Source organism: Peromyscus maniculatus, chromosome 16 (assembly GCF_049852395.1).
Source record: "Peromyscus maniculatus bairdii isolate BWxNUB_F1_BW_parent chromosome 16, HU_Pman_BW_mat_3.1, whole genome shotgun sequence".
Lineage (NCBI taxonomy): Eukaryota > Metazoa > Chordata > Mammalia > Rodentia > Cricetidae > Peromyscus > Peromyscus maniculatus.
In genome coordinates, this window is record NC_134867.1 from 58,852,397 (window position 1) to 58,862,909 (window position 10,513).

The 10,513-nt window shown below is 45.2% G+C and overlaps 1 protein-coding gene across 1 annotated transcript; it reads right to left on the reverse strand.

Moving 5' to 3' along the window:
* Positions 1–915: 915 nt before the first annotated feature.
* On the reverse strand, positions 916–9,712 carry Tagap (T cell activation RhoGTPase activating protein). Its single transcript, XM_015996751.3, has 10 exons — positions 9,568–9,712; positions 8,776–8,857; positions 8,637–8,690; positions 8,297–8,363; positions 6,894–7,060; positions 6,264–6,425; positions 5,723–5,832; positions 4,182–4,377; positions 3,493–3,607; positions 916–2,836 (listed from the first exon to the last, which is right to left on the reverse strand). The coding sequence occupies exons 2-10, from the start codon at positions 8,797–8,799 to the stop codon at positions 1,617–1,619; spliced, it is 2,115 nt and encodes a 704-aa protein (XP_015852237.2). The 5' UTR covers positions 8,800–8,857; positions 9,568–9,712; the 3' UTR covers positions 916–1,616.
* Positions 9,713–10,513: the final 801 nt, after the last annotated feature.

Sequence of the window (10,513 nt, forward strand, 5' to 3'; positions counted from 1 at the left end):
GCATTAAAAAAGATTTTATTTTATGTATTATGTTTGTCTACATGTTCACCATGTGCATGCCTGGAGGCCAGAAGAGGGCATCAGATCTCCTGGAATTGGAATTATAGGTTGTTGTGAGGAGTTATATGGATGCTGGAAACTGAACCCAGTCCTCTGCAAGAGCAATAAGTGCTCTTGGCTGCTGACCCATCTTTCCAAGTCCTTAATAGAGCTTTTTTTTTTTTTTTTTTTTTGTGGACCAGTTTGGTCTCCAACTCAGAGATCTACCTGCCTCTGCCTCTCAAGTTCTGGGATTAAAGGTGTGTGTCACCACCGCCCAGCATTTTAAATGTTAATTTTGATCCTGTTGCTTGAACAACCCAGTTTACAACATGGCTAACCAAATTCTCAGTAAATCACCTCTGAGGAAGAATCAGATCTTTTTTACTCATTAGCTAGACCAAAATCAGGAGTGCGTACAGTGTCATAAAAATGAACATAATTAGGAAGATTGGAGCCCAGTACTATAAAAAAAATTTGGATAAATAACTTGGTCACTGAGTAGTAAAATTCTAAGATCATAACTCTTTATCCTTATGATTGCTAATGACAAAGGAAATTGAACATCACAAAAGTGAGAGACGTAAAGGCACTGGACATAACAAATGGGAAGGAAGCATTACACCTCTCAGATTATCTTGTGTCTTATAGTTTTTTCTGTCCCCCTGAATGAATGCTTGCAGAAAAAAGTGTCTCAGATCCCCAGAGAACAGAGACTACATCTCCTGGACACAAGCTCCCTAAGGTGTGTGACAGTCTGAAACAATGAGAATATAGTGAACAGATGCTGGCTGAATGAACCAGATGTGGATAATGTTCTTGATGGATTCTTATTGATCGAGGAAAAGGGGTAACACCAGCCAAGAGTGGACACTCTAAAGGAGGAGGGCAGTTTATTGTAGTGAAACTGCACTGCAGTTTTATACATGACCCCTCAATGCATGCAACACCACGCTACTCCACCCTGTTGCACGAGACACCACTGAACTGCCGAGGCTCAAAGTGCTCTGCATGAGTTAATACTGACACAACGCGTTTCCACCGCTCCGCCCACATTCCATTAGATATTGAAAGACCTCCTCTCAGCCTCTGACAGCTCCCACATGGTGCATGGTGTCTCTCAGTGTTCTCCTTCCACTATGCTGGTTAGTTGTCAGAAGCCTGCTTAGGAAAACCGACTTAGATGAGAGGTCCCGACATTTCTACCTACACGCAGCTCTTGGAAAATGTGAACACCGGCAAGACATCTGAGGTAACTAAGAAAAGTAAAGATAGTAGAAACATGCACCTGGGGACGAAAACCAGCAATATATATATAGAGAGTACATAAATGCATGCATGCGGGGGTTTATGTACACGACACTGCTTTCATCTAACACCTTGTCTATAGTACATTTTAGACATTTCCCCCATATTGCACAAACCCAGCTATACACACAGTCTGATGTGTCGCTGTACAAGCCATCCTCACAGAGGAGAGCTCTGCACAGCATTCTGAATGAGCTTATTCATGACTTCTTGTAGAATTGACAGTTCTCTGTGCAGAAATATATTCACATACACCAAAGTCTCCTTTCCTAAATGTAGGATTCTTTAGCACACTGGAGTTGGTCAACCTCAAAGACCATGTGTTGTTGCCTGAGACAGTCCAACTTGGCCTCCTGCATGGATTCAGACACGGTCCTCAGTCGGTGCAGCTCAGAGCTCCCCCGAGTTTCCACAGAGACACAGACAGTCTGACTCTGTTTCCAGTGCTCAGTCATGGGTGACACTCTGTGTCCACCAGGTGTCCCTTCACTGTGGTCACCTCCAAGGCGAGAAGGCAGAGCTGTGTTCCATTTGAGCATTCTCGCTCTCATACTGGCAACCGTCTGGCCACCGTAGGCTGTGAGTCCAGGTGCCTGGAAATGAATGGCCTCTTCGTACGATGGTGGACTCCCTGGATTCCTCACATCCACTATCTGGAACACGTTATCAACCGAGAGGGCCCAGGTTCTAGACAAGCTGAAGCCCAGAGTTGTTTGGCTTTGGATTTCTGACTCATTTTCCTGGATGATTCTGCCAGCAAGCTGGCTTTCTTTTCTGAAACCCTTCCTGATTTGGTCTCTGGAAAAGTCTTTGGATTTCTCAGACCCCATGCTGGAGGTCCCGGGCAGCACTTTTTTGTGAGACGTAAAGGAAAACGACATGGAATGCTTTCTAATTTCTCTCTGGGGTTTGATCTTGTCGGTCTTTGTGGTGAAGCTCTGGTGTCTGGTGAAGAAGTTTCTTTTGGGACAGGACGGAGAAGGCAGAGGTGAGCTGTCCAAAGATTTACCTGGGGAGGCTCTGGAAAATGCTTTGGGTACCAGTCCCTGTGATGATGCTAAACCTTGGGTCAAGTTCTTTATCTTTAAATCCACTGGTCTCTTGGGCTTGCCTTCAGCTGCTGGGAAGACCTCCTCTGTAAACGGATCTTCAGCCTCATCACCCTCCAAACAAGAGGCTTCCTGGGGCACGGTGAAGTTATCCTCACTCTTGGTTAGCTTTTGTTTTCTCATTTGGCCCATGAGGCACTCTTGTGAGGGTGGCATGTTGGGTTCAGAGAACCGCCTGTCTTGCTGGCCAATGGAGCTTTTCAACCTGGCTGCCATGCCAACAATGGGTTCTGAGCTTGACTCACAGGTGTCCTGTGGGCCCCGGTTATCCAGGCCAGCGTGCCCCTCCAGCTGCCTGCTGGGAGAAGTGGCGGCACTCGTGGGCTCCACATCTGGGTCATTGCTGTCGTAAGCTGAGTCATTCTGCAGAGTTGACACATCTGGGAAGAGTTAAGGCAGATGTGAACATTTTATCTAGGCTCTTTCGGCAACAGTATTTACTACAGGCTGCCCTGTTTAGACCTATGGTGATTTTGTGGAAGTGCATTGGGGCTTGATCTGATAATAAATTGATTACATTTAAACTTTGCTTCTGTCTAATATGATCTTTAAATGTCGAGAAAATGGGAAAATGAAATGGAGGGAGGAGGAAGGGAAAGAGACACATATGAGGAAAGGAAGATGGCAATGGCAATATTCTTTAAGGGTTATTGATCTGAATTCATAGGATTGATCCTTTGGGTAGCTCTTGTATTGGACCAATTTCCATTTTAATGGACTCACATTCCACTGTAGTGCTGGAACTTCCTTACTCCAACCCCATAACTAAAGTTTACTAAGTAGAATTAAGAGTCACTGTGCCTTAGAATAGGAAGGAGAAAATTCCAGACTGATGAGAAAGAACATCGCAGGAGGAGGTGTTGAGGGTAAATCTAATCGCAAGGCCTCATGGTTAACGACTTCCTTACAGACTTCTGACTTGTGAAGGCGAATCCTGCTTCCAGTACCCGGGATGCCTTACATCACTTCCTGGAGCATCGAGGACTGGCATGGGCTTCTCCCCAGAACCACAAGCAAGTGACAGAACGTTCCGTACCTGAACTGTCAGTGTGTTCCAGGGAGTCGTCAGAAGTGATGCGGGAATGTGTCGGCATGTTCTCCCCAAATATTTCAAAGCAGTTGTCAATGAGGAATTCCACCAATGTCTTAACCTGTGAGGAAAACGTAAGCAGTTTATCAGCTTAAGTACATTCATAAAAAAGAAAGTAAAAAAGAATGAGAACATATCGGGGTCAACTACTGGGGAAGCGGCAGAAATAGATACTTTTATGTGCCTAAAAAGCACATTGGAATTAGTGGCAATAATACACTTTATTATTTTATGAGGCATGCATTTTTTAAAATTTCAGGATTAAAAAAAATTACTTTGAAGTAACTGAAATGTTTATTTAAGGAAGTAGCTGTCCAGATTTCTAGGTGAACAGGCAGAATGTGATACACAGAAGGAAAAGAGCAAAGTGGTTTCTCCAGCCAGGGAGTTAGTGCTGTAAACGTCTGCTCCCCTGGCCCGTCTCCCAGGACAACAGAGGATGCAGATATTTCACCCTGCAGCAAATATGTGTATGTAAGGGAGTGGGACCATGAGAAACACAGCCTGCAGTTGAGACTTCCTCCATGGGCCCGGAGTCACTTGAAGAAACTCAAATCAGAAGCATTTTAGATGCTTGGCTTTTACAGAGGGTGGGCTCAAGACCAGAAAGCTTCTCCGACAGAGGCAGGACGTACCTTGTTGTTCAGGTCTTTCTGGGCCTGGAAGGACAGGCTCTGGTCATTCTTCAGAGCGAGCATGTTGGGCCCGATGCAGATGGCTAGGTTGCTGGAGTCCATCTTGTTGACCTCGGCGTTCTTGCTGATCAGGTGCAGCACAGAGACCAAGTGCCTGAGCAGCAGAAGGTTGGGCCTGGGGAGGCGATCTGCAACCCTGGAAGAAGACGTTGACAGATGAGAGCTTTCCTGCAGCCTTAACCTGGCCTCACAAGAGGTTCTCCCCAAACCGGACTTCCTTTAAAACGAGGAAGGTGCGTTTCCAAAAGAAATGTTGTGAAACGTTCATTCAGACCCTTGCAGCAGCAGCCGACCTGGGTCGGGGCCAGGAAACCACAAGTTGTAGGTAGGAACTGGGACTCCAACAGTGCCTCTCTTTATCATACACACGCCGCTGACTGTGAAGCAACGCCTGTGTAACCGCCACGATCCGCCTCACATTTTGAAAACAGTTTTGTCACACCATCAAATGACTGCATCAGAATGCTGTTTTGAGCCCTGTGAGACTGATTATCTCACACCTCTTTGGACTGTAAATTTTAGAGCAAGACCACCCATTTTCATATCATTCTAAGAAATCTTTAGGTAGAATCTATCAGTCTATAAAAGCATGTTTATAACTCGAGGCAGGCAGGACTTAATGCAAACATTGTCCTCATGGTAACAGATTAGATTGTGTCTTTACATTTTGGTATTTCAAAAAATGGAATGAACCCAACACATGGATCCTTTCAATTTCTTAGTGTTGTTTTCATAAAAAAGTTGTATGCCCAAGTACAAACTCATTGTGATAATCTTAGAATTCTGGGAGTGAGGGTGGACAAAGCTATCCACCTTTTGCAAAATATTTCATGGAACTATTTGGCTGCGGGGACAACTATTGCATGTCGGTGGACTTTCTGAAGATGTGGCAAAGGTTCAGACAGCTTAACGGAAGACGTTTGCGACTCTGGTTACACAGAGGTCACACTTTCATTTTTTAATATGGTTTCTGCTAACTATTGGAATTTGTTTTTGTTAACCATAGAATTTAGAGTTGACTATGGAGTTTTAGAAACGAAACAATCCCTTCCAAGTTGCTCTGCTGTGCAGAAAGTGCTTATGAGAGAAGAGCGGCCGGCACCAGGGACACCAGTTGATGAAGTCAAGGATAACTCCAACCCTGTTGTCTAGCCTGTGGTAAAGCGTTCACAGTCTGAGTTTATTCTGTGCCTTTTAAAACTACTGTATTTAGGTTCTCTCCTATCTTGGATTTATGAGAACTGAAGTTTACTTTCTGCTTTTTAAGAAGTCCTTTCTCTTGTTTGGGTAGAAGTACTTTTTTTTTTTTTTTTTTAATACCCAGGGCTCCTTCTGGCTTCTGTGACAGGAGCAGATGAACAATTCCACTAAGACTCCCTGGACCCCCCACTTTCTGTGAGACAGGGATCCCCAAGGCTATGCACAGGCTTGTGAAGCAGGAAGGATGGCGGTCTCGCGTCCTGCAGTGACTAAGGACTTACTGCTTTAGGGCCTCGATTCTGTCCTCCTCGCTGGGCTTCTCCAGGGCGCCCATCCACTCCTCGAAGAGGTCACAGGAGAGGAGCTTCAGGGGGATTCCTCGGAGGAAGTCCTGGAGGGAGAAAGGGGTGCGTTTGCTGTTGGTGCGGGGCACCCCGGTTCACCCAGTCCCACCCCCGTGTTTACGTCCTTTAGGGAGCCTCTTCCAAACTCACACTGTGCTCTGGAACCTCCCAGTAACCAGCACAGTAAGACCCACTGTCCATAGCTAGGTGGACTCTGGGGAGACCAGATTTATGAACGGACTTGGCCTTGGGGGCGATCAAGTAATATTTTGAAAGAATTTCCTGCCACCCTCTCTGTTGAACCCCGGGGCCACTGAAACAGAGGTGCTTATAGGAGTAATTAAAAAATGTAACTAAGAAAAGACTAAACTCCCAGATCAGCAGGCCTTGCCCGGCAGGGAGCAGTGCCAGGGGCTGGTTTCCTGGTGAGTCCGTCAGCGCCCCCAACAGGCCATCGGCACACATGCAGCCGACTCACCTTGAAGACCACGGCCAGCAGGTGCACCGGCAGCTGGTTCAGGTTCACCGGGCACCCACAGTTCAGTTCTTCCTTCAGCTCCTTGCGGGCCTTCTCGCTGGCAGCTTTCCTGAATATCCCTTCGGTCGAAGGGCCTTTAAGGCAGAGGATGGTGAGGATGTCCTGCGGGAGCAGAAAACGTTGCTGCGGTTAAAGCATGGAAGCCTATCTCTAGGCTCTTGTCACAGGGGAGCCTTCCCTCACAAGCTACTGAGGCCGGTGCTACCGAAGACGCCCCTCATTTTTTCTCAGAGGAGGTAAATTGTGAAAGCACTAATTTTGCACGTCTGAAAATCCCCCCCCCCTCCATGTTCTCATAGGAACACTACATTTCCCACAAACACCCTCTGCTCCCTCTTGGCAGAGCTTTAGAAGTTAAAAACATTCCACCATCTTCGATCCACAAGTCAGAGGGCTGATGGAGGGACCGTCACTCTGAGCACGTCGGTGGATAGCAGATGACTTCCCCCGCCCTGCACCGGAAAGTCAGGGGGGAGGCTTCAAATGATGAGTTCCATCGTGTTCAGATTTCCCAAAGGCTTTCAGGTCCCATAGAAAGGGAAGAAGGTTTATGAGTCAACACACACCTACCTGGATGGGTCTAGGGAGTGTGTCATTTTCCCCACAGATGACTGACAAGGGTTGATCAAACAGTGGCACCTTCAGCTCTGGTTCCAACGAACCAGGGAAGTCAGATGAAGGAGAGAGCTTTCTCATGAGAGAGGGCCAGGACAGCACTTTCTTTCTCTTCTTGACTTCTATAGCCAAGGAAACAAGGAGATAAAGAGAAAAAACAACCTTAATAATAAGGCAAGATCCAGACTAGAACATGGATGGTCTTGGCCACGCCATCCTATCTATAGCATGTTGAAAAAAACAAAAACAAAACTCTGTTGAAAATTCGAGAAGGTCAAGGGCATAACCCTTGATCTAGAAAAGTCAACCCCCAAACAACCACACTGTTTCCAGGGCAGCCAGTCCCTAAACACCAACACCAGGGTTCCTCAGAGGCTCCACCTTTCCTGTTTTTACCCTCACAGCTATTAGCTACAGAAAACAAGCAGAATTTAATTGTGTGGGTCAAAGCCACCCATTTTAATGTTTTAACGCATTCTTCCTAATAACTACAGAGAATGTTTCTGCTCAATGGATACTATTTTAACTTATTTCTTTGAATGTGAAAGTTACAAAGACAGGAAGTGTCCTGCTCAAGATCTTTCAAAGGTTCTGAGCAGGGCTGACTGGTCACCTCCGTTTTAGCACTTAACCACCACTAGAGGGGGCTACATCACCCAGGGAATTTTGCAGTCTGTGAGTTTCAGAAGCTATTACATGGTTCTCCCGGGCTTGGTGCTTTGCCAAGTATCCGACCCTTCTGATAACCATAAAACTTGTGTGCAATGGTATCAGAGCTCAAAAGTTCCCCCTTTATCTTTCTTTTTTCCCCTTCTAATTTTAAAGGCTGTGCTTCCTAAACAACTGGTTTATGTTTTTCCATAGTTTGCACTGAAAAGTGGAAGGCAGACAGAACAGTGAGGGCTCGTCCTGATACTTTGGGAGGGGTGATCAGATCTGATGCCCACTGTAACGAAACATGTTATGAAAGAGAATAAGAGTGGACGCTGATCTTACTGAGATCAGCAACAATTGCCCATGAACTCTTAGTGGTTGCAGTCTCCACTAAAGAAGGAAGCAAGTGGTGGGAAGAGCAGTGTGTGTTTCTCCAACGTGTGCATGCTTCCATCCTCAGGGTTTACAAGTCCCGAAATTTGCCAGCCTGGTTGGAAACCCCCTGTGGAGCTGGGGCCATAGGCTGCAGACAGTCTTCCCTCCTACAGAAGTCTTCCCCTGCTGTTCCAGTCAAGGGTTAATGTTCTGCGGTCTCTCAGAATACTTAGAAAACAAATTCCTAGTAAAGTAAAAGCCGTGTGGTTTTGCAAACCGAGATCGCTAGTTAGGCTCACGGAAGAGGGCAGTATGTTTTCAAAACTCACCAATTAGCTGGCAGATGCTGTCTTCACTCTCACATGATGTCAACAGCGGAAGGGCCTTGATATCACCCTGGAAACACATTTAAGTTAAAATAGTGACCTATGACATGCAGTCTCCCTCCACAAAATGCACAGATAGCCTTTTATTCATCTTAAAAATTAAGTCAATTGCATTGACTCTGCATTCTTCACAGGTCAACATTATTGTAGAAGAGCTCAATCAGTGTGTCTAATTTATAATCTGATGTTCACTTTACACTGATAAGCAACCCAAACATTCAACAAAAAGAACATTTTCCCTCTTCTTACAGTGTAAATCAAGTTAAAAACATTACTTTCTTACCTCTGACTGACATTCAATCAACGTCTCCATGTTATTGGCATTAAGTGTTTTTGACTAAAAGAGAGAAAAATAACATCAGTGAAGGTCTCTTCGGCTCTCGTTCTGTGGACAAGACAATAAGTGTGAAGGGCTCACGTACATCCAGACTGCTTGTCAACTTCATTGGAGTTGGGGCTGACAATCCAAGGGGGCGTTTCACTAGCGTGCGGCTTTGATTCTGTCTACAATACATCATAAAGGAAAAGAGTTATAAAATAGAATAACCAGTCAAATGTCAGAGTCAGATTGCCAAAACAACAACAATAACAACGCCCTGAGCTGAAAGCTACTGGATAGAAAAGTTTTAATTTAAAGCCAGCCTCCCACTGAGAGCAGCAGGAGAATCTCATCCAACTTTTCATTTGCATTTATTTTATCCAAATGAAATAAATATTCCTAGGTTTCCGTGAAATAAGATAAAAATCACTCTTTCTTACTAAATTATCAAGAACAGCATCTGAGAAAGTTATTCCTAAATTCCTTAAGCCAGATGTCTTTGCTGCTCAGAAACTAACTTTGTTGTCCGTAATTACATTCTCATCAGGAGAATCTGAGTACGATTATAGCATAGCAACTAGCACTTTTTTTTTTTGAGAGCTCATACGTCGTATATTAAATGCTCTGCACTCTCATCTAAACCCAAGTTAGAAAGAAATTTATTTCTAGGATACTAGTTAAGGAATACAGAAACCAAATCCAACATTTACAGAATTCCTGGGCCCCCAAATTGCAGCTGTCACATGGCAGGCGAGCATTCTGCGTTCAGAGTCTTTCTAAGACAGACACACGTTTCTCGGCAGAGCTTTTCTTCAGTGACTTATAATCTCAGGGATCCAAGACCCACAACCTCCAAGGCAGTTTATGTTCTGTCCTGTTAATCTACAGTACTTACCCCGGGAGGGTCTTCAGCCAGAGTTCTTTTACCTCCAATGAACTGTGGAAAACAGGAGACCCAGCATGATACCCTGACCCTAGGAGTCCACCCACAGACGAGACACTGGAGCCCTCAGCCTCATGTGCTGTGCGTTATAAGTGGCGGGGGCGGGCAGGTGGAAACTGAGAATATTGCTGGGGCCGGAAGGAACATCATGGGCTGTCACACAGAGAACCAGCCAGACTCTACACAGCTCTCACTTCCTCATTCCTTTTAGGGTGGCGATGGTTCTTTCCACCTCCCCGTTCCCACCCCATTTCAAAGTAAAAATTTCTACAAACTACTAGGGGTGGAAAACGTGACACAGTGAACATAAGAGAAGGCTTTAATGATTGTCAAGGTGGTATGTGCGAATGAGAAAGTTTGTTATTCTCTGCGTAAACATCATTTTATTTTGGAAAGTGGTCATCTCGCCCCCTCTCTGGCTTGTCTAGCCTGTTTGGGTGATGGATCCCTTTCACCCACCATCCTCCCTATCCCCCAGGACTAGATATGGATGGTACATCTAAGTGCTGGATGTTGCTATAAAACCAGAGCAGAGGCCAAGGAATGGCTTCCCCTCTTTGAAAAATGATCGCTCTCAAAAGCTACATCAGTTTCTTCAGAATTAGGGGAACTGCCCACCGAGAATTAGATTTCTTTCACTAAGTTCATTGGGAAGTACAGTAAGAGGCAGTCATACTCACACAGCTGCATTCATTTTAGGATCAATGACTTTGAAAAGCGGAGTAAAGGGTTACATGTCTGATAATATCGTGGCGTCTTTGGGAAGTTTAACAGAAAGAAATGGTTGAAATGCAAATGCTGTAAATTATATTGCACGTAAAAGTGCCCTGCACTCTGTCATCCTCTGTTACATCACCTGCCTCCTCTTCTTTCTTTGAGACTAAATCACGTCCCATGT

Bases quoted from the DNA above. Each gene is read 5' to 3' on its own strand.
- Tagap (XM_015996751.3), bottom strand. From the start codon at position 8,799: ATGAAGTTGACAAGCAGTCTGGAT. The intron at 4,378-5,722 runs GTAAGTCCTTAG...GTCTTCTTCCAG, and splicing joins AGAATCGAGGCCCTAAAGCA to GGTTGCAGATCGCCTCCCCA. The intron at 2,837-3,492 runs GTACGGAACGTT...AACTCTTCCCAG, and splicing joins GGAACACACTGACAGTTCAG to ATGTGTCAACTCTGCAGAAT.